A 24,583-nucleotide genomic window follows, 5' to 3' on the forward strand; every position below is an offset into this window, starting at 1 on the left:
AGTTGTCTATTCTCTTTAACCCAAGCTCACAGAAAAGTGGTGTGAGTGGTGTTATGATAGGTAGCGAAATGAGAACCCTAGAAAAAGTGTTCTCACAGATCATTAATTTGCTTACAGAAGTGTACCTCTAAATCTCTGCTCCATACAGGGCTCCACTTTGGGCTTTTGCACTATAGATTTCTAGAGCTGGGGAGAGGGGTTGGGTATAAGATTGTTTAAAAAATCTTAATATTGATTTAGATCTTTGGCATAGTGTTAGGAAACTCTTCCTCAATTGATATTCCCAACGAAGGGACACGTTAGGATGGTGTGCGGACATTGTCCGCCTGCCATCCCATAGTACAGAGGGACTGCCCGCCATAAGGGCGGGGGTCCCGGGCCTGCCATTAGGATGCGCCCGCCACAGTGGTGGGCGCATCCTGCATTCCTAACATTGTGGCGGGCTGTTAGGGAGGCATGTTGTACACCTCAATGCACAACATGGCAGGCACTGCGCGGTGCCTGCCATGTTGTGCATGAAAGTGCAGGGGGATACCATAGGTACCCCCCACCCCCACCCAGAGTCCTTGGGGGCCTGCAACGGACCCCGCTAGCAGACTCCGCATGCCTTTCCATTGCCGCCATGGAAAGGCATTCCTAAATGCACATTGTAATATGGCTGGCGGTGTCTGAAAGACACCGCCACCATATTGCAGCCTTTTCCGCCCAAGTCGCAACTCAACCGGGGCGGAAATGTGGTGGACGGTCTTTCCGTCCGCCGCAGACCCCCCAGCCATAATAATATGGCAGCTGGTCTTTTCTACACGGATGGCGGGAGGATTGCCCCGCCGGGCTGGCGGTGACCACCGCCGGCCCAATGGGTGCAATCCGCCCATCATCCTAATTGGGCCCTAAGTGTCTCACTCAGACCTATGCCTAGATAATCAAAACATGTTACCCGTTCGAGGGGTTCTTGTAAAATCTTAATCTCCCGAAGACCACCCCGTACTTTACCGAGCACCATACATTTTGTCTTTCAGGATTTCTTTTACCTGATTCACTTTCAGGTCAGCTTAAGATGGTCCAAAACATCACTCTCAGATGGATCAAAGGCCCCTGAAAAAAGCAACTACATTTCTGAAGCAAGAAAGTCACTTCATTAGCTCCCTGTCAAACCAGGATCATCTTACAGTAGTCTATCTCCAATGTTGATGCCTTAATTGGGTAGCACTTGAGAACTTGGCAATTAAGGTCCACCTTAAACCCCCTTTTGGACACAGTACAATTCCACACGCTACTGCATCTGTTCACAAAAGATGAGTGGGACTGCTAGGGGAAAATACTGTTAGGCTCATTTGCAAGCTCTGTGCCGTGCCAGGACATCATTTTTAATGAAATTCCAGCGGCACACACGGCGTAGCCATCCTGCATGCTTTTCAGGGCTTTGTAGGTATGTTGCCTCACACCGTGATGGGGAGGCACGCCATGGGTTTTATGGTGGGTGATAACACCCATGGCATTTGTCACATTTCCAGATTTACAACAAGTTGTAAATGCACCAAAAGCCCACGCCTCCCCAAGAGAGCCATAGGGGAGGTGCAATAAAGAGAAATAACATTGTTTATCATTCTTTTTCCTCTTTCTTTTAATTAGCAGCACACATATAAAGAGGACATCGCCTCCATTCATTCTTTTTGTACAGGAAGGTGCCCCTTCAAACAGAAAAAAAAATCATCCCTACAACGCAGACACCTTGGCACCATGGTGCAAGGGTGTGTGCATTGGTGCATGGCAGCCAATTGAGAACCAGTGCAGGGAAGGAGGACAGGAGTGTGCCATATCTAATAGATATGCTGCATTCCTGCCCTTTTGTTTTGCCATAGGACAACACTGCAGGAAGGATTGTGGCGCTGCCCTATGGCAAAATATTGTAAATGAGGCCCCTTATCTCCTTTCAAGTGGCTGCCATCTGGACCAATTGTCTTGCTCATATAAGTGTCTGTCCTGCCCTATGTAACTTTTAATGCCTGCTGAAGGCTCACCGTTTTTGATGCAGCTTCGTTCATCAGGCATACACTTGTTCTTAATCAGTCGGTTAAGCTATATGTTAGATTGAATTCTTGAATGCCCATTTAAGTACACCTTTGCTAATTTCATCCAGTTTGCCCATGACACCTCTTTTTACATTTTATCTCATGTGGCCTGTTTTATGCATTCCTATTGAGGATGAGTACAATGTATCTTTGTTTTCCCAGTTGTTTTGTGGACTTGAAGGGAACATAGTTAATGTAGACCCTTCACTGATGCTATATGATGAAGATATTGGTACACATGAAGTTTGATAAAGGAATGTTGGATACATTATTGCACTCTAAAATGTAAGTTGTGCCCTTGAACAAGCTCATCTGCGAATCACATACATACATACATATATGCATACATACACAACAATGACGTCTCAACCATCACTTTTTATTACTATTTGCTTCAGAAAATAGCAAACATGACTTTGGTATTAAATATTTATAAAGCAGACTATGTACAAAGAAACAGTATATGTTTTCAATTTCATGGGAGTGCATGTAAACTGAAGTTCTTTTATTACATTCAAAACTGGTCTTTGGATAATTGGTTAGAGCCAAAACACTTCTTGTCGAACTGGATCGCCTTTTTCTCACAGATCCACTTGAGGGTGTTAGTACACTTTAATGGGTAGATCTCTTTTTTACTGTACGAACCACAGATAGCTCCAGGCTCTCCGGATTTCATAGGAATGCTGTTAGAGAAAAAACAGATAGATGAACTAGAGATCATAGTTTACCTATTGCAAAACAAACTGTACCATTGCTGTAGTTGCAATTCTTTAATTCCTGTACACATGATATAGATAAATCTTCAAACACATTGGGTTTACAGTCAAAAGACTAATGTTACCTAATTTTAGAAATGTATCGAAAGTGTGAACTGAAGGTAATATGACTGAGTTATAGAAATTAGACTAATTTTGAGAAAGTTCTGAAAGGAATATTAGAACATTGGAATGTTGGGAGCTCCATTGCAGACAATGGAGTGCTCCCTGCTTCTACGGGCCGGTAAAGGCCCGCAGAGCAACATTCCAATGTTCTACAAAGGCTTCTCGAAGTTCGAGGGGATTTATATCCCCTTGAGCTTCGAGAACCCTTTGTTTAATTTGTTAGAACATTCTGCCCGCTAGTGGCAGAATGTTCTAATAGTCTTATAGCCCTTCGTAGCAGGGCTACACCGGCTATTAAAGTCCCGCTGTTTCGTTAAAGTCCTTTGCCTTCGGCTCGGGCCTTTAACGATTCAGCGGGCCTTTAATAGCCGGTATAGCCCGCTCCGGCGGGCTATAAGGCTATAATGCACCTATGCTTCGTGACACCAAGCAGAGCCAAATAGATAATCCAGGTGAAAAGAATGGTAATTGGGTTTATTTGAAACACTGTCAAGCAATCAGTCGCATTCACTCAATGCCCCCTCTGACACAAGGAGTTTCCACTTGTTCGCAAAACACCACTGTGTGATTCCTAAGGGTTTACTTACTTCCGTAGGTTTTCACTTTTAAGAAAGTTTACTACTTTTGACTATTCACAAATTGCACTTTTGTGGTAACTTACACTTTTGTAGAAACGTACCCTTTTTAAGTACTTAAACGTGGCCAACCTCTGGAACTACCACACCCTCCTTGGAAAATAATGGAAAAAGGGACTTCAAATGAAAAGTCATAGGAAATAGTGTTACATTAAATTATTTACAAAAACTACAAATATAAATAAATATAAACTGATTTAAAAAAAATGAAACATACTGCATTTTTATTATCTAATTACAAGTGCATGTAATTGATAACCTATTTTACATTTAAGACATGTAACAAGAAATGTGTTTTTTTAATTAATGTAACAATAAATGATATTAAACATTATTAACAGGTATTGTTACTTTATTATTATTGCTATTTTTACCTTGAGAACCTATTTTAAATGTGCCATAATATTTCACTTTTTGGGAAAACTAATGGATTATTAGTGAGTGCAGCCAATCTAACAATATAATTCAAGTAATGGTTACGACATTCAAGATATCCATTTTATTTTTGGGTCTTATTGCATAGATGCAATGCTGTTAAGGAGCTATGTTTTGAGGAAAGGTATCAAAGTTATTATATTCTCTAAACAATTGTAGTGTGTTGTTAGTCATCACATTATCAAGGAATCCTTCCTTAATGACTATATCTAACAAAAAAGGTGGTCCAAAAATCCTACTGAATCATTACTTACTGAAAACAGCTTATAAGAAACGTATAACTTATTCCCAGATGTGAAATTTGTGGATTTCTCCAGGAATTTGACATCTGGCAACTTGGAGTGATAATACATTAGAACTAAAGCAACCGTCTTATTAGAGGGCAATGTCTAAAAGTCCCCATAATGTCTAGATCCACTTCTTGTCATCCATTCTTGGGCTTTTGAACAGTGTACCACATTAAAGAGTTTGAGGCTACACTTTTATCACTGATGGCACATACTTCACGTTGCGTGGCTCATTTGTCAGTCGCCATGTCCATTGTAGGCCACCCAAAATGTGTTATTAGTAAAACGTTTAACAATGACATTGCCATGTGACCATGCTGCCTGATTTTCATACTAGGGGGCTTATTTATGAGCCCTTGTGTCACTTTTGCACCACCGGTGCTTCACTTTTTGTGACGCACCAGCGGTGTAAAAAATGCCCCAAGTTGCATCATATTTACAAAGTGACACATCTAGGTAGATGCATCACTTTGTAAACCCCTGCGACACATTATACCTGCGCCAGGTATATTGTTTGCAGGATGGGCATTCTGACGCAAGTAAGTCTCGTAGAAGTGATGCAGTGAAATCTATGAGATTTCACTGCCCCAGTTCTAGGACACGAATGCATCAATATCTTATGTCTGCCTCACAGCAGCCCTAAGACTGATGCAGGCACATTTGAAATGGGACTTGCCAATGTCAAATGACCCATTGCTGAAGTTGCGTCACTTTTGAGACACTCCAGCAATGTGTCCTTTTTGCGCCTAAAGATACGTCAGAGAAACTTACGTATCTGTAACTCCTTGCGACATGAGGCCTCATACTATAAATATGATGCATTTAGTATGTCGCAAGGAGGGCGCAATGATAAGTGACGCTTCGCTGTTTTGATGCAGCGATGCATCACTTTTCCCTAAATGAGGCCCTCGGTCTCATACCTTCTGGGGAGACACAAGTCATCTCTGATCACAAGACAAACTAAATGTGTTTGCTACAGTTAGATGATAACTTTCACTTAATGGTTTAATGGATGGCTGATAAATAACACTTGACCATATTCAGTGTCTATACATTTTTGGCACCAAGTATGCAATCAATTTCTAAAATTCCCCACAATATTTGATCTGCCATTCATAAATAGCAAACACTGCATCTACCTCACTTTTCTGTTCATGGTCTGATGAAGGACTGAACACAGCCAATTGGAATAACCTGTCAGCAGGAAAAGTGTTTCTTCAAAGAACAAATATGGCTACAAAATATTTTTCTTGGAACTTAGAACATAAGCCAGCAATGCAAGCTAGATCTGTCAGTCCACCAACAGATGAGATGCTCGTTAATTCTGATCAGTTGTTAAAGTAAACGTACTTCGCCATGTGTATTTCTTACTTTGATCTATTGCGAAATCACATGCCAACAACTTCTTTTCTACTCACTCCACACAAGCACCTTACCTTTATTTTGTGTGCAAAGTCCTCTAAAAATGTGTTATATTACTCACACTGCCCAGCAAATGAAAGCTAGTTTTCCTTTGAATTTGGTGTGGGATACACTTTGGAGAGCACCCCCAAGGATCCATCGAGAATAACACCCTTAGAGGAAATGCTATGTCCACAGTAACCACATTTAGGTTGGAATAGGAAACAATTGTCAGCACACAGTACAAGATCTTAAATAATCACAAACATACCTCTCGCAGTACAATCATATGATAATCATGATCTTTAGTGTATACAAGTATGTACTCTTGGAAAAATTTGACACAAGAGTCCATGTCTTTAAATAAATAGTCCTTTGAACGTCTGATGATGCCAAACCAAAAAGCAGTGATAAAAAAAGTAAAGGACTTGAAATCCTTTGTCAATTTTGTTTGGTGGTAGGCATTCAATCACGTTATCAATGGGTCCCATCCGCGCCGTCAAGAACTCCTGACATTGTTTCAAGTCACATTTAACTGAGTTCGAAAAAGGCGAGAGGGCTACCTTGTCAAACCACTTCTGAGTCCTCACATGAGCCTTCAGATGTACTTTACAGCGCGATTTTCTCTCCGTCAACGTCAATACTGAACATGCCAACACAACAGGGACTTCCGATATATAGCCATTCGCTGATTTGCAGATCAGAGTCTCACTCTTCTCTCGCTGTATAGGGTTGATGGCATCGATTAAACCAGTTGCTATGGACGCCGCCACTCTCACAATGTCATGAAATTGAACACAAGCCGCTTTCATATGCCCCATCTTGAAAGTAAAGGCATCCAATTTGCGTTCCAGAGCTTGGGCTCTCCGGTTCAGGGAAAGGTGAAGACCACCGACAGCCGCCATTAGAGCTGCAAGCGTGGGTTCAACCCTGGCCATCGCTAATTGTTCCCCCTCGTTAGTGACATTCTGGTCTGGTGTCGGAAACCCCTTAATTAGAATATGTCGTCCCAAGATATCCGTGCGACTTTTCCTGGACCCCTTAGAGGGTTGGGTTCGAATCCTACGCAGGTCGATATTGGGTGTCATGTCATACATTTCTGCCATGGTCGGTCCCTCGGGCCCGTAGGGAAAGACTCACTAGAGTTAAAGATGATGACACCCGCTCCAACTGCGTGCAGGATAGTCCGGAGCCGTCGTCAGGATGTGACCGCATCCGCCGGGTCACCTTTCCGACGATTTCCAGGCCGTTCACGACACTAGCTCCGTCAATGAATACCCAACTTGCATCCGCAGTGTCTGTGGAATGTTCCTTCGCAGCGCTAATCTGTTCGGATATTCAATGCGAAGATCGGACAAAAACTTCAATTCCGTTCCTCCCAAACTCCTATGGCCGTCGTTATTCAACTAGGTGCCGGCTAGATTTCTACTCGAGGCCCCGGCTTCAGAGCTGATGTAGGCCGCAAACTTCAAGACGATGTTTCTCCGTTCTCGAAGCCGGTGGAACTTTCGGGGTCTCACGGTGCGGCATTATTTTGATTCGGCTACACGGGAGCGTTGCATAGGCACAGGATATCTAGCAGGATCTTGTAGCAGGATGAAGAGGTCTACGGAGCCGGAAGCCTAAGCGGCCATTTTGGTCGCCAGCTTGGCTCCTCCGGTGGTAGGCATTCTTAAGATATATTTTTTTTAATACAGTGGCACCATGCCCAACATTGAAATCATTTAATTGATATTTGGTAGGAGATTGCAATTGTTCAGAGGTCTTAGATCAATGTCTAGATGTAAAATGCCTATTGATTTATTTTGATAATATGGTGGATGATACCCACTCTGCTTCCTCACATTCTTCAATGATGCATTGGGATACAATGCCTTCCAACATGGCCTGAAACTTGCTCCTGACACTTATTAGCACCCTTCTCTGTCTTTGTCTCACATGTATTGAATTGAACTGGCACAGTTTCCCCTGAGAATCACTTCACAATCTTCTCAGTCTATTCATCTCCTCTCAGAACAGAACTTTATTCAGGATGGTGCAATATTAGAACAGTACCCACTCTATGCTGGTCATGCTATCCCAAACTGGATACACAATTGAATGCTATGTGTACTTTAATCTAGGCAGATCTACTTTAAACCTACTCTCCACAGGCCTGGAAAATATCCCATAACCGTGATGGTATTTCATTCAAAAGACACCCCTTTAAGGTCTGCTTTCTGCTGATCACCTACCACTTGACTTTGTTTTCATTTATACATGTCCTTGGTGACAATAGTGCATGGTGATTTAGAATCAGCCCTTATTTCCAATGTTTTCCTAAACTTTCAATATTAAATAAGAAGGTGACACATTTCCTTCTCCAGTTATGTGAGTCATGAGTCAAATCATCTTTATTCAGCTTCGATAATTCGTAGAAAACCATAAAAGTGAGATAAAACATATTCACAAAAGAAACATTGTTAATATTTCATGTTTCAATACATACATAGTGCCAGCAATTAATTAAGATTAACATTGGGACGGTGGTTAACACAAAATTTCAAAAATCGGGCTACAAATGTAGCATATAATGCATTATCCAAAAATCGAAGTGCTAGAAAAGCAGGACGACAGGCTCGGAGTCTCATAGTTCTTAGTATTGGGACGATCCAACGTCTGCGTGGGTTTTCGTAAAATCTACAAAACAGCAGTATGTGAATTGAGGATTGTGGAGAGGTTGAATCACACGGACAGAATGATAAGTTCCTTGACCAATCATTCTGCTGAGGAAAGGAGATTAACCGATGGAAACTATCTAGTCTGAATCGAGTTAATAAAAACTTTTCATACTGGTTTAGGTTATACATTAAATAAGGCTGCATAGAAAAGGTAGTTTGTACCGCTAGCAAGTGCTGTACTGAGGGTTTTCCTATTTCTTGAGTAAGTCGTAACTCACCTAAATGGGAGAGACACAATTGTTTTAGCTCCTTCCTTGGCATTTCAGAGATAGTGGATGGATGTATAAAATATCTTTGGAGGCCTAAGTCCTCAAAAAAGGACTTTACATATGCTAGCCATCTTATCGTATGCATATTATCAAGTGCCATGCATTCCTGAACGAGGCTACGTGTTAACTCGCACTGTTGTGTGGTCCCGATGCGGCTCCATAGCATGATTGGTTGAATCTTTAAAATGTGGTACTTTTGGGGACTGCAAGCAGGTAACGCAAAAAAGAGTTCTCTACTCTTTGTAGATCGTCCGTATTTTATGCGCCCACAGCCCTGATCCATACTGGTGACACTAATACACTTTGCCTGGTAGATCTTTAGCATTTCTTGCGGGAATCTCTTTCCTAGGTTCTGCGCAAATGCCACCAATGCAGTCGTGGCCCTCAGAAATAATAATTTCCTAGCATGGATGGCCACTGTCCATCTGAGCTTATAATCTATTAGAATCCCTAAATAGGGGTAAGTTGTCGTACACTCAAGGCTAGTATTATTAACAAAGATGTCTTTAATTTTTTTCGGTCTGGGGTAAGCATGGGCGTAAAATCCGTTACGCTCGCGGATTTTTCGTATTTTCGGAGAATCCGCAATCCGCGAACTCTCGCGGATGCGGCGAGAATACGCAAAATCCGCGCGAAGCGGATTTTTTGTTTGTGTTCGCACTGCTCGCGCTGCTCGCGGTCCGCGGCGCGGGCAGGAACAATCTCGCACTAGCGAAAGTACAAAAATTAGTAAAGGAAGTGGCCCAGTCTCCAACTTCCTGTTCCTGTCCAGCAAGCTCCTCCCATAGGGGTGGGGTGAAGGAAGTGCCCCAGTCTCCAACTTCCTGTTCCTGTCCAGTAAGCTCCTCCATTTCCTGGCCACTTTGATTTCGATCTTGACTGGGAAGGATTACTTTTTGTGGTTGCTGCTGGATATTTGGATTTGAGGCCTTTTGGATTACTTTTGGATTCGAAATTTGATTTCACAAAGAAGTAAGTTGATGTTGTTTGTTTGTGGTGATTTTTGTGTGTGTTGCTTTTTTTCGACTTTTTGGGGGGAAAATCTGTAAGTTCGCGAGCTGAGGGTGTTTTTGCTTGTGTTTGCACTGCTCGTGTCCCGCGCAGCAACAATCTCGCACTCGCGAAATTGTAAAAATTACAATTCTGCTGCACATGAATAGAAAACCACCAGGCTTATTTATGGGTGCATGCATGATACAACTGTTTTGTTGATTTTTTTTTAACATGATTCTGGCCAGGACATGGATGGCATTGGATTGTGCTGATTTTTGAGTGTTTTAGGACTTTTTGGGGTGGTGTTGGGGGCTTGCTATGTGGGTGGGGGCCATTTTATTGTCTGGTCCCGTGTGGGTGGGGGTCTAGGGGCCATTTGTAAGCCAGTTTGTGTGCTTTGTGCCATAGGCCTGCACCCACTGTGCTCTGATGTCATCCATTATGCCCAGGGGGGCCCAGAATCGGTCTGTTCGCGGTTTTTGCGGGTTTTTGCCACGTTCGCACCGTGAAGCAACAATCTCGCACTCGCGAAATTGTAAAAATTGCAATTTTGCACCGGAAAACCACCAGCAGGCAGCATAAGCCTTCTGAAAATGGATGGATGGCATTGGATTGTGGTGATTTGATTTGTGTTGTGTTTTTTGACTTTTTGGAGTAGGGGTTGGGTGCTGGCTATGTTGGTGGTGGCCATTTTGAGGCATGGTCCTGGCCATGTGGATGGGGGGGTCAAGCGGCCATTTTGAAGGCAGGCAGTGAGCTTTGAGACATAGGCCTGCACCCATTGTGCCTTGCTTTCACCCATTGTGCCCAGGCGGAGTCAGGGGTACATGAAAGTACAACCCTCTGTGTGTTTGCTCTCTTTGATCAATGTTAAATTCCTGTTTCCCAAAAATTTAGCAAATCCTAATTTTGAAATTTCCATATTGTGTGGTGGTGTGCAGTGTGCACGTGTGTATTCATAAATGCCTACTTGCAAACTGTTTATTCAAGCGCTACATATGAAACATTTATATTTACTGATGTTCCTCTGTCTTCGTTTGCGTTTAGGTGCACAAAACTCCGCATCATCGTTGAGCATCAGTGCCAGGAAGAAGTGCTGCTGCGGCCTGTTGTTCCGACATCTGAAGAAGATGGCTCCAAAAAGAGGTGCCCGTAGGTCCTCTTGCAATAAAGATCAAAGGCCCACCATGAGTGCTGCACAGGTAGCCTGTTTAGTTGTTGAATCACCAACGACCAGTGATGTTGGTTCCTCGCAAGAAAGTAGCAGCACACCATCAACACAGGTTGTAACTCATCTCACAAGTACTATTCAACAACCAAAGCCGCAACAACAACTGCATGGGCTACTAGTACAAGCAGAAGTACATGCGCAAGGAGCTGTCCAAGAAGGAGCTGTCCGAGAAGGAGCTGTCCGAGAAGGAGCTGTCCGAGAAGGAGCTGTCCGAGAAGGAGCTGTCCGAGAAGGAGAAGGCCGAGAAGGAGAAGGCCGAGAAGGAGAAGGCCGAGAAGGAGCTGGCCGAGAAGGAGAAGGCCGAGAAGGAGAAGGCCGAGAAGGAGAAGGCCGAGAAGGAGAAGGCCGAGAAGGAGAGGTCCATGGAGACTTGCAAGTAGAGGTCAGAGAAGATGCCCATGTAGCGGCGCATGGAGCGGTGCAAGTGCCCACAATGGTTGTTCTTCCAGAAGTAGGGGCACAGGAGGAAATTGACTTTGGAGCCGGGGTATCATGTCAGGAAGACGAAGCCACTCCTCCTGATGTTTCATTTTCTCCCAGCTCCCCAGCAAGGAAAAGATCAAGGAGGGTGTGTAGAAGTTCCTCTTCAAGCCCCGCTCCATCAGATGATGATCTGGATCTAGATTGGCAACCATCTCTGACGTCTGAGAGGGAGGCACACCATGAGCTGCGAAAGGTATCACATGTTAAAAGGAAGGGCCCCGGAAAGCTCATACTTATGGATCCGAACTTCCGACTTGATGAAGTGGTGCATTCTGATGTTGTTGAAGAGGATGACAGCAATGATCTATTCATCACACATGTCAGTCCAGCCACACCGGCCATGCAGCAGACAGACATTTACACCCTATCCCGACGTCATGCTGAGCGTGACCCTGGCGACATGCCACTGGTAGCACCACCAACGCAGTCAAGTAGTACCACAAGTTCAACAAAACCTACAGCTCCCATATTTTCTCCCCAGAGGGGGACTCCATCCAGCTCGACTCCCTCAAGTAAGGTTGCTGCAATAATTGCACAACCCAGTAGATGTCTGCAAGGCTCATCCACCACTGCTTCATCTGGCATTGGCAGCAGTATCACCTCGTGCGGCAAAACCAGAAGTTTCCAGTCCCCAGTTTGGAACTTTTTTAGTGTCCATGAAAAATATGATAACATAGCTGTTTGTTGCATTTGTAAGACTAGCATTAGCCGTGGTAAGACTGGTACCAACTATGGAACCGGAGGCCAGATAGGTCATCTTGAAAGAAAGCACGCTGTCGAATGGTTTCCGCACCTAGCAAACGTCAAGGGAAAGCGATCCCAAAGGGCAAGTGGCCAAAATATACCCATAGTAGGTGTTTCATCTGAAGATGATGGGGAGGTAGAAGAAGCGTCAGACATGTGTCCGGTTGCACCCAGTACCCCTGGCAGCACCACACCCTCCGTAACACATAGCAGGCACACTGAGAGTCTGGGAGACACACCAATGCGGAAAATGTCAACACTGATCAGAAGTGGGTCGAAGAAGGCATCAGCATCATCCCGTAAATTTGTCCAGCGCACCATTTCAGCCATGTTCTCCTCAGATGCGCAATTTCAACGCAACCACCCAACTGTACGCCTCTATAACACTAAGCTGGCAAAAATGCTAGCGGTGGACCTTCTCCCTTTTTCGTTTGTCGAAGGTGTGGGTTTCCTTGAACTCGTGGCAACATTGGCCCCTAAATGGAAGGTTCCTAGCCGGTACTATTTTGCCAGGGTTGCTGTTCCAGCACTACACAAAGAGGTGCTTGAGTTGGTGGGGGCAGCTTTGCAGAAGAGTGCTGTTCACACTATACACCTGACAACAGACATGTGGACCAGTTGCCAAGCCCTTGATTACATGTGCATCACTGCACACTGGGTCTCTTTTTCAGGGGTTACAAAACAGATAAATGCAGGTGGTGACTTGATCGAGATTTTTAAGGGTGCTCGTAAACATGCAACATTAGCCATGTTTGGCATGGAGAAAAGTCATACTGCAGTCAACATTTTGGCTGACTTTAACAAAAAGGTCTTGCAATGGCTGCGCCCAAGACATTGCAAGGTTGGTTATGTTTCTACAGATAATGGCAGTAATGTAGTTAGGGCCATGGCGGACGGTTTCTATTTCAGAGTGCCGTGTTTGGCGCACTGTATCAACCTTGTTGTGCAAAATTTTTTGAAAAAAGAACTTGCAGTCGACAAAACACTGACAATCTGCAGAAGAATATGCACACATTTCAACCATTCTTTTAAGGCCCGGAAGGAGCTGAGGCGCAAGCAAAATGAACGTAGAATGCCAGTGAAAGCACTTATCCAGGAGGTGGCAACACGTTGGAACTCAACCTTCTACATGCTTGAGCGTCTGCATGAGCTGTTTCCAGTAGTCAATGAGTATTTCTACAACCTGGGTGGTGATACGACAGAAATGATGCTAGCGGTGGAGCAATGGCAGCTAGTTAAAAGCCTGACAGACATGCTTCGTCCTTTTGAGGTCTTCACGCGTGACGTCAGCAGGGAGGACTGTTCTTTGAGCAAAGCTATCCCACTGTTGCTGAAGCTCGAGCACCAAGTCAAGGTGGTGTCTTCACAATTAAAAGATGCTGGAAAGAACGAAGCACATGAGTTGGCGCAGAGATTATTACAACACCTAGTTAGCAATGAACGGCTTGTAAATATCAAGAAACAACAGCACTACATTTGTGCTACTATTCTGGATCCACGTTACAAAAAGCCATTGTTTGGCAAAGTAATAATTCCTTTTGAAACATCGGATGTTACAGAGTACAAAGGTTGGCTAGCTCAGTCAGCCATTCGTTTTGAAAGAGAGCGGAAGGAAACTGTAGGAGAAGACAGTACTACTAGTGAATCAGCAGGCCATCAGGCGTCCCAAAAAAGCCCTTCTGCATCTGTGCCTGTGGCAGAAGTGAGTGACTTTCCCTCTGAGCCGTTAACCACACCAGCAACAGTATCATCTGCACCAGGCGCATGCGATATGTCAGAAGCGAGTTGGCTAACTCAGCTAGGGTTTCCTGGTCCTAGAAAAGACACAGAAGTGCAAAGTACAGGAATCCGGGAGGACATTCTTTCAATGGTGCAGGCCTATCTGGATGACTCAACAGAGGTCAATATTACTGAGGACCCATTGGCGTATTGGCATGGGAAAAGAAAAATATGGCGAGAGCTCACCAACCTGGCTATCAATTACTTGTCTTGCCCACTCGCAAGCGTGTCCTCAGAACGTGTTTTTAGTTCTGCTGGTGGCATTGTGACTTCCAAAAGGTCCCGCCTCTTGCCCGCAAATGTGGAGCGGCTCACCTTGATAAAGATGAACCAGCACTTCATACCACCAGATTACAGAGTACGAGAATGCACGCAGGAAGAAGAGGACACCGCCCTACCTGAGGAAAGTTCTCCTCAGTTACCAGAAGTAACCCCGACTGATGATTTAGCAGAGTATGAGGACGAGTTCTGCTTCCCTGACAGCGAGTTCTGAAAATGACTCAATCATTCATTAATTGTAAATAGTCCTCCTTATTCACTTTTATTCCTGTGTGTCTGTCTTTCTTTAGCAAGTGCTTCATCACATTTCCAACAAAACTGTAATCAACCAATAAAACAACAAGTCCAGCAACAGAACTGTCTTGATTTTGATGCCGCAGCATTCCTCAGGTTCACAACAGTTAGTTGACAAGAACTCAGTCCTGGTCGTCTATCCTGAGTCCTCCTCCTCCTCCAGACTCACCCTATCCATTACCCATAATGCTGATGCCTGGATTCTGCACAATGAAGAAACTTACTTAACGTTGATGAGTCCCCCACTGTGAATTCCAGGTGGAGCCAGCCCTCAAACACAAATTACAGGTAAGATAAGCGTTTGGATGGGAGGTAGTATAATGGAGTATTCGGAGAGGCGAGAGAGTGACAGTGGTACTAGCAGCAAAGTCCTAGGCCTCAAGAATTATCAAACTCTGTGACAGTCATTTACTTTGGAAAACATTTGGCCTATTGCACATGAACGTGTAGGCGTTATTATTGCTCGCTTGCCTGTCTCAGGGGTGCTGTCTGTGGGGCTTCTAGGTTTTAGGGTTGTGTGAGCACCGCTGCCACATTTCTAATGTTGATTGCTTTTGATTTGCAGAAAATCCACGCCGGGAAACTCCAGTTGTGGCCCTGCTGCAGAACACTTTAGGAGTGGGACTCTGTGAATTCCAGGTGGAGCCAGCCCTCAAACACAAATTACAGGTAAGATAAGCGTTTGGATGGGAGGTAGTATAATGGAGTATTCGGAGAGGCGAGAGAGTGACAGTGGTACTAGCAGCAAAGTCCTAGGCCTCAAGAATTATCAAACTCTGTGACAGTCATTTACTTTGGAAAACATTTGGCCTATTGCACGTGAACGTGTAGGCGTTATTATTGCTCGCTTGCCTGTCTCAGGGGTGCTGTCTGTGGGGCTTCTAGGTTTTAGGGTTGTGTGAGCACCGCTGCCACATTTCTAATGTTGATTGCTTTTGATTTGCAGAAAATCCACGCCGGGAAACTCCAGTTGTGGCCCTGCTGCAGAACACTTTAGGAGTGGGACTCTGTGAATTCCAGGTGGAGCCAGCCCTCAAACACAAATTACAGGTAAGATAAGCGTTTGGATGGGAGGTAGTATAATGGAGTATTCGGAGAGGCGAGAGAGTGACAGTGGTACTAGCAGCAAAGTCCTAGGCCTCAAGAATTATCAAACTCTGTGACAGTCATTTACTTTGGAAAACATTTGGCCTATTGCACGTGAACGTGTAGGCGTTATTATTGCTCGCTTGCCTGTCTCAGGGGTGCTGTCTGTGGGGCTTCTAGGTTTTAGGGTTGTGTGAGCACCGCTGCCACATTTCTAATGTTGATTGCTTTTGATTTGCAGAAAATCCACGCCGGGAAACTCCAGTTGTGGCCCTGCTGCAGAACACTTTAGGAGTGGGACTCTGTGAATTCCAGGTGGAGCCAGCCCTCAAACACAAATTACAGGTAAGATAAGCGTTTGGATGGGAGGTAGTATAATGGAGTATTCGGAGAGGCGAGAGAGTGACAGTGGTACTAGCAGCAAAGTCCTAGGCCTCAAGAATTATCAAACTCTGTGACAGTCATTTACTTTGGAAAACATTTGGCCTATTGCACGTGAACCAACACGATGACAGTGTTCAGTTAAATGAAATTACTGCAAAACCACCACCCACCCAGCTCAAAAGTAGTAAAAAAACAGGTATGCTCAGATAAAGTTTGAAAAAGTATATTTATATCCCTAACAAAATAATCTCCCGCAAGACCCTCCCTAACCCCAACAAATAAATAGTCCTCAAAAGTCCCCAAAAAACCCAACTCCCAATTCCCACCCCCCAAAAGTCTCAAAAAAAGGGACAAGGGACACTCTAGGGATGCAAGCTGTTAAGTTTGGCCTCCAGGGCATCATGCTTTAGGGCCAGGGCATCATATTTTTCTTGGAGGATGGCTTGATCTAGGCGGAGGCCCTCCACCACATTCTGATATTTGTGCCATTTCTGGACCTCCGCCTCTAGGTCGGACACTCTGCGGAGTGCACGGCGCAAGCGACCTTTAACAGTGCTGCGAGGTGCAGCTTTTGCTGCTCGGCGGTGGCGTCTTCCGGCACGGCTCCAGTTCGCTGGAGCACTGTGCTTACCGGCAGAACGTGGGGTAACAGAGGAGGATGTAGATGTTGTTAGGTTTGATGCACTGGAGTGCGTGTCGTCCCCCTCCAGTTCCACCAGTCGCCGATATTCCGCAACAGTTGCTTCCAGCCTCCGTTGCCGGGCCAGTACAGCCAGCATACTCCTCGTTGGTTTGGAGGTTTTAGTATTGCCAACTATATGAAGAAAGAAAGACATAATCTGTAACCAATGCTCTTTAAGAATATGATTAACACAAAATGATTCAGCAGGAAGTTGTGTCACAGTACAACTAGCAACTAGCCAGGGCAGTACAAAACTATTCAGGCCAGTATCATGGGCGTCCGCAGGGAGGGGCGCTTGAATCACCATTTCCCTTCCCACAACTCACTTGTATCCTTGGTTTGGTGCTCTTTCATATGAAAGAGATCTGGCAGAAGTGAGTGATTTTTCCTCTGAGCCGTTAACCACACCAGCAACCGTATCATCTGCACCAGGCCCAGGCGATATGTCTGTTTCCCTCCCTCTCTCTCTCTCTCTCTCTCTCTCTGTCTCCCTCTTTCTGTCTCCCTTTGTCTCCCTCTACCTCGCTGTCTCTCTCTCTCTCTGTCTCCCTCCCTCACCCTCCCTCTGGCTCCCTCCCTCTCTCTCTCTCCTTCTGTCTTCCTCTCTCTCTGTCTCTGCCTCTATCTGTCTGTCGGTCCCAGCCTGCTGTAATTACCATATTGTAATTTGTCACTGGGCCACCACTGAATACACATCATATCCTATCTAAGAGTCAGATAGTACCTCCATGATCCAGCTTACCTGTACTCGCCACCGCCACCGTCTCCTTCCTCACAGTCTGTACTTCTTGCTCTTGGTCCGACTCCTCTAGCGCCGCCTCCTCCCCAGATTGACCCTCGGACTCCGAGTCACTGATGACCACCACATCCGAGCTGGCCCCGCCACCAGATGTTCCACCTACAAAGTAGATTTAAGAATGTTAGATTACACCACTCCACTAGTATTTGGTCTATGAATGAAAAAATGTGAAAACAACAGAAAAATTAATTGACTGTCTACTCTAGTCTAAAGTAAAAATGTCCCTCCTTCCAGGGAAAGCTGTTGTCTTGCTTCATTTTTTTGTCACAATTGTTGAATGCTTGCTTAATTTTAACACACACTATTTTTCTCTGAACAGACAGAAACTGGACTTCTAAGGACAAGAGGAACATCAACTTCAAACCAGGTGAAAGCTCGGCTCGACCACAAGAAATGTGTACCAATCCAGTACTCATCAACTCAGCACCAAGCACTTTTCCATTTCCAACTAACTTTATTTTAATATATGTGTTTACTTAAACTTTTAATAAAGCTTTTAAACTTGAATTGACTCTGTGGTTTTTAGTCCTCCAGAGAGTCCAGACTAGAGTGACTGAGCGAAAAGTTTTGCAATTTTTGCAAGGAGGAGTCTGTGTTGCTGACACTACCAGGTTTATTTATACAGTGTGCCAAACACGCCACTCTGAAATATTATTACTCTGGTCTTTGGTGTCCATAGTTCGGTTTGTGGAGATTTGTCCCTGCAACAGTAGGATTATTGATTTTGCTCCTATCTAAACACTATTTCGAAACAATTAAATTAGGAATGCTTGGACAACAATAGGTCCTCTATATTTAAATGAAAACTTACTGGGGCCAGCAAAGGAGCACTCGCCGCCCTGGCCTGCATCCTCCTCCTTTGGAGCCACTGCTGCATCAGATTTTTCGGTCCGCTTGCCCCTGGGCGGACCTGACGTACAACATGAAAGAAATAACAGAAAACATTGATGATTGCTGCTTGCCGATGTCCTTGTCAACCAAATCAAACATTTAGAAAGAACAAGAACCTACTATTTCATCCAAAAAGAGGGCTACAAAGGAAGGACTGCACCTGAGCCTCTACTCTAGGGGCAGATTTACAAGCCCCTTGCAGCTCTTTTGCTCCATTCTTGCGTCAATTTTGTGACGCAGCGCCACAACAAGAGAGGCGCCATGGTGTGGCGTATATTAACAACATGACGCATATGGGAGATGCATCCCATTCTAAAACCCTGCGCCATTAGGGAGCATTCCATCGCAAGGGAGGGCGTTCCTGCGCAGGAACGCATGCTAAAAGTGGTTATGGGGAATATATCAAATTTCAATCAGTCATTTAGGACAATGATGCGTCACTGAAACCCTGCGCCTGCATGAAGCAGACTTACGGCTTGACGCAGCATTGCTGGAGCTGCGCCATCGTTGCAACGCAACTCCATCAATGAACCGCCTTTACGGCACCGATGCGTAACGCTTCGGTGACGTTTTGGGACCATGGTGTGCCGCATTGTAAATACGGCGCATCATGGGTGGTGCTGGCGTGCCGCACACTTTGCAGGGATGCGCAGGTAATTGCTAATCTGACACTTAGGGGCATACTTACGAGTTCTGAGCTGGACACCTCCAGATGTGCACCAGAACAAATGCGTAACGCAAAACTAACCTTGCGTCACGGCAGATGCGCCGCTATTACAATGCGGCAAACCCTGGCGCAAGGGTAGGCAGATGCGTGACGCATCTCGTGACGAAATAGGGGCGCATCTCTAGAGTCGCGTCGCGGGCGCGATGCAACTATAGCAGTGCTCAGGGCTGCCCAATAATACTCAACATACCGCATCAGTCCTTATGCCTGCTTCAAGCAAGCAGGCATAAAGAATTGACATAGCAGCGTCGCGGAAGTGCCTGCGTTAAATCTTGTAGATTTCACGCAGGCACTTTTGCGAGGCACACATCTGCCTGACCGGCACCCCCCACCCCCCACCTCCCCCTGCGTGGGAACGCACCCATTGTGGCGCAGGCCCAGGCCTTCACTTGGCGCATCTCCTTAGATGCATCACGTTGTACATGACTCGCAGGGATGCGCCACGTTTACGTCGCTGTGCGTCAGGTAAGGCACTGTAAACGTGGAACAAGGGGCTTGTAAATCTGCCCCTTTGTGTCTAGCATTACGCAGTTCTGTAAAATACACTCATACATTACTCAGCCCAATTAAATGAACACAAAATAGAAAACAAATAAGCAGTGGCACCGGCACAGAGAAGGAGAACAGTGCACCTGAAATGCACAGAAGATTTTGAAATAGTAATTTACCTCTCCTATCAATGTAATCACCAGCAGCATATTGCTCTTTGTAAAAAAGTTAAAGCAAACATTTGCAATATAACACAGCCACATAGAGCAGGAGAAAAAACAGAGTAGTGAGTAATGAAAAAATTGCTACTACTACTCACCAAGCCCGGGGACCTCCACTCCCAGCACGTCTAGCAGGTCACGCTCTCGGTCCAGGATGTCGGTCCAGCGGTGGGTGACTTGATTGTAGGTGCGCTGGACCCCCGTGATCTCAAAAAGGGCCCGGCACACCTGCCCCCACCGCTTCCGTCGCTCCTGGCTGTTGGTGTAACCAGCAGCGATCCTGCCGCCTGCCGCGATGGTCCTGGGGAGGCGGCGCTGTACATAATAAACGAGTGCGCCCACCTCCTCAGGGCTGAAGATCTCCCTGGGCACCACCATTTCCGCCCTCAAACGGCCACACGGGAGCCGGGCACGGGCTGCGGTGCCCGTCTTGGGCAGCTTGACAGCTGTCTTCACCATGTTCTGGGCAGGTGTTAGCAGTAAAGAGAAGAGAAAAAATGAAAAAGAATAAGAGTAGGGAAGAAGGAAATAAAAGTTTAAAAAAGTAGTTCAAAAGTAAACAAAAGTAGCCTAAAACACAAAAATATAGATCTAGAAAAATAGAGGGATAGAAAATAAGTTAAATAGATCAACAAAATATTAAAACAAGCAAAGGATGGCAGAGATATACAGAGGATAGAAACACCATACCCAGACACATAGAATGAATGAAAAACAAGATGGCGGCCCGACCACGTGCGCGTAAGTAAGTTCGCACGCGATTTCTCTCGCGAACTCGTGCGAACTTGTATTCGCAAGGCGCGAGTCGCGCGAGATTACACATAGCGGGCGGAAACGGAAATACGTCACGCAAACAAAATGGCGGCGCCCATACTCAACCTTGAGGTAACTCGCACGAGTTCGCGGCCTCCACGGGCCAGTTCGCACTACGACGCGCCCTGCGAATAGGGCGAAATTACCGAAAAACGAGTTTTGCAAAAGCAAAACGAACGAGCAGGTGCAAAAGTTCGAGCTCATCATTTGTAACCATTTACCTGTAGTGCTTCCTGAAGGGGCCCTCCAGAATCCGGTTGCCTACTTGCAACTATTGTGTGACCCTGCTCTGACAGTCACAGAATAGTTACAAGTATGCCATTGCATCCTGTTAAAAAAAATTATTTACATTGCATTTGCAACAAAAAGGAAAGGGAGCAGACAAGCAGGTGCCAGCCTTCATTAATGTCAGTTGGGGCAGGGCAGGTATTGTTGTTTGCAAAACTTAAAGCACTTAGCAGGTGTTTGTTCACTCAGTGGTCAATCAGAGGGTGTTGTGATGACATTGAGTGTGGCATGGGTGTGCCAGCCAGAGGGTGGCATGGGTGAACCAGAGTGCCAGTGTTGACAGAGGATGGCAGTGCTTTGCTTTGCCCCAATAATGTACACTGGCGAACTAGAGGGTGATGTGATGACACAGAGGGTGACATGGGTGAGCCAGAGGGTGGCATGGGTGACCAAAGAGAGTGCCAGTGGTGACAGAGGGTGGCAGTGATGAAGAAATCTTAGCAAACAGGCTGGGCACGTAGAAATAACAAGTTCGCAAAACTGGCGACCCGACAAGTAAGTTCGCAATTTGCGAAATTGTACAAAACCCTCGCGAACTTGCAGAAACCCGTGCGAACACACACACCCTCAAAAAATACGCAAATCCGCGAGAATTCGCGGATTTCGCGGATTTTCGCAATCCGCGAATACGCAAATCCGCAAATTCGCGGATTGCGAATCCGCAAAATCCGCCCATGCTTAGTCTGGGGCCAGCGTGTATGGCATAGGTCTTTTTTATATTTACTTTTAGATTCAGTGAATTCATAAAATTACAATATCTATTTAGTGAGCGCTGGAGCTGGATGGGGGTTCTGCCAGAATTACTGCGTCGTCGGCGTACAGTAATGCTGTAATTGGCCGACAACGTATTGTTGGAAGGTCCTGACTCCCTTTCACCATCTCCAATTCCAGCCCGTTTGTATATAGTGTGAATAGGAAGGGGGCCAGAACACAACCTTGTCTGACCCCCCCTCTCTATCCTGAAGGGCTCAGGGAGTTCTCCCCCAGCCCCATGCCTAACTCTTGCTGTTGCCTCCGAGTAGAGCTCCCTTAAAAATTCACCAGCGGAGGGTCCACCCCATAGCCAATATAATTGCCCACAATTTGGAATGACTGACGCAGTCGGAGGCTGCTGTCAGGTCGACATAAACCATATGCAGGAACCGGGAAACAACCATTACAACGCAACTTTTACAACAAACTACCATTACAACGAAACTTTTACAACGCAAAACCTTTTACAACGCATACCATTACAACGCAGGATTTTACAACGCAAGTACCTTTACAACGCATACCATTACAACGTAAGTATTGGTAAGTATATAATTATTTTTAAAATATTATATGTTTGGGTTTTTGGGTAAAGGGGTATTTTTAGGGTTCAGGGTCAGTTTTCAGTTTTTGGGTAAAGGGGTATTTTTAGGGTTCAGGGTCAGTTTTCAGTTTTTGGGTAAAGGGGTATTTTTAGGGTTCAGGGTCAGTTTTCAGTTTTTGGGTAAAGGGGTATTTTTAGGGTTCAGGGTCAGTTTTCAGTTTTTGGGTAAAGGGGTATTTTTAGGGTTTAGGGTCAATTTTCAGTTTTTGGGTAAAGGGGTATTTTTAGGGTTCAGGGTCAGTTTTCAGTTTTTGGGTAAATGGGTATTTTTAGGGTTCAGGGTCAGTTTTCAGTTTTTGGGTAAAGGGGTATTTTTAGGGTTCAGGGTCAGTTTTCAGTTTTTGGGTAAAGGGGTACTTTTAGGGTTCAGGGTCAGTTTTCAGTTTTTGGGTAAAGGGGTATTTTTAGGGTTCAGGGTCAGTTTTCAGTTTTTGGGTAAAGGGGTATTTTTAGGGTTCAGGGTCAGTTTTCAGTTTTTGGGTAAAGGGGTATTTTTAGGGTTCAGGGTCAGTTTTCAGTTTTTGGGTAAAGGGGTATTTTTAGGGTTCAGGGTCAGTTTTGGGTTTTTGGGTAAAGGGGTATTTTTAGGGTTCAGGGCCAGTTTTGGGTTTTTGGGTAAAGGGGTATTTTTAGGGTTCAGGGCCAGTTTTGGGTTTTTGGGGTACAGGGTTAATTTGTAAAAATAAAATAAAATTATATTTAAATTAAATTAATTAAATGTAATTAAATAAAAATTAATTATATTTTAATAATTTAAATTAATTTAAATTAAAAAAAATATTTTTAGGGTTCAGGGTCAGTTTTGGTTTTTGGGGTACAGGGTTAATTTGTAAAAATAAATTAAAATGATATTTAAATTAAATTCATTAAATAAAATTAAATAAAATTTAATTATATTTTAATAATTTAAAATAATTGATATTAAAAAAAATATTATATACTTACCAATATTTACGTTGTAATGGTATGCGTTGTAAAGGTACTTGCGTTGTAAAATCTTGCGTTGTAATGGTATGCGTTGTAAAAGTTTTTGCGTTGTAAAAAATTTGTTGTAATGGTAGTCGTTGTAAAAGTATGCGTTGTAACGTCATACATCCGCAGGAACCCTCTTTTTGCTAGAACATACTTCCACATCAAAAGTGAGAGGTTCAGAGCCTGGTCTACAGTGCCCATACCCTCTCGGAACCCATATTGAAGGTCTGATATTATACTACTGTCGCTTGTCCAGTCCTGGAGACGATCTAGAAGGATTCGTCCATTTACTTTACCGAGGGAATCTAGTAAAGATGTGGGCCGTTAGCAGGTAGAACTATGGCGATCGCCTTTTCTAAAAAATCGGCACCAAGATTGATGTAGACCAGGAATCAACAAGGCAAACCTTGCTAGCTGCTTTCAAAACTCTGAGTAAAATTGGGGACCATAGATCTATTTTGTATTTAAAAAGGTCCACAGGAACCCCGTCGTGGCATGTGGCTTTTCCTGATTTTGATGTTTTTAGGGCATTTATCACCTGCTTTTGGGCAAAAGTTAGCTGAATGGGGTAACTTGTTTGAGGTACAACCTCCACTTGGCCCAGAATGACATCCTCTGCTTGTCTAAAAATGTTTGTAAAATGCTGGACCCAGGTATGAGCGTCTACTGCTACATCTAACTTCGGAGAATCAATTGCATCCAGGAGAAATGGAGATTTAACTATTCTCCAGAAAGTGGTACTATCCTTCAAATGGCAACTTTCACGCAATTGGTTCCATAGACTATTTTTGATCTGACATTTTCGATTTTTTAGTGTGATATTATAAACTTTCCTCAGTCTAACAATTTCATTCCTGTCCCTTATTTCCTTACTCAGTGCAAGTTTTAGTTCTGTGTAGGATTTTGTGCACTCAGTATTAAACCATCCTTTCCTAGCAGTACCTTTTAATTTCCTTTTGCAAATTAGTTCTTCTTTAATAGTTTTAGTGATGGTCATATAGCTAAGGAGTGTTTGTTCAGGAGTAGATTTAGGATCTAGACAGACATCAAAAGAAGACAGAGCTCACTTTATTATGTTAGCTGTGAGTAGCTCATGTGCTACTTTACCCCATTTTAGGGAAAAGCTGTTAAGTCTATCCATATTCAAGGATTGTTGATCCAAGAAACTCCAGTAATCTGTGTCGACCAAAAAGGAGGGACTGCTTATAGTCACACTATTAGGAAAGTGGACACTTAAGTAATTGTCTCAAAGTTGCACACTATTGATGAAATACAATTGGAGACAAAAATGAAATAGATTATACTTGTAAGTCCTCTCCCACTAAAAGTGAAAGAAAAGGGTATGGGGGGCTAACTAATTCGTTTGTGAAT

General features: G+C 44.4%; 1 protein-coding gene across 1 annotated transcript in view; it reads right to left on the minus strand.

Annotated features, from left to right (window-relative positions):
- Positions 1-2,437: 2,437 nt before the first annotated feature.
- Positions 2,438-24,583, minus strand: part of LOC144767741 (killer cell lectin-like receptor subfamily F member 1) — a 35,203-nt gene continuing 13,057 nt past the window's right edge. The window contains exon 3 of the mRNA XM_078651126.1: positions 2,438-2,755. Within this exon, the coding sequence (XP_078507252.1) occupies positions 2,587-2,755 (169 nt within the window). The 3' untranslated portion in view covers positions 2,438-2,586. The remainder of the gene's footprint in view (positions 2,756-24,583) is intronic.

Source organism: Lissotriton helveticus, chromosome 7 (genome assembly GCF_964261635.1).
Source record: "Lissotriton helveticus chromosome 7, aLisHel1.1, whole genome shotgun sequence".
NCBI lineage: Eukaryota > Metazoa > Chordata > Amphibia > Caudata > Salamandridae > Lissotriton > Lissotriton helveticus.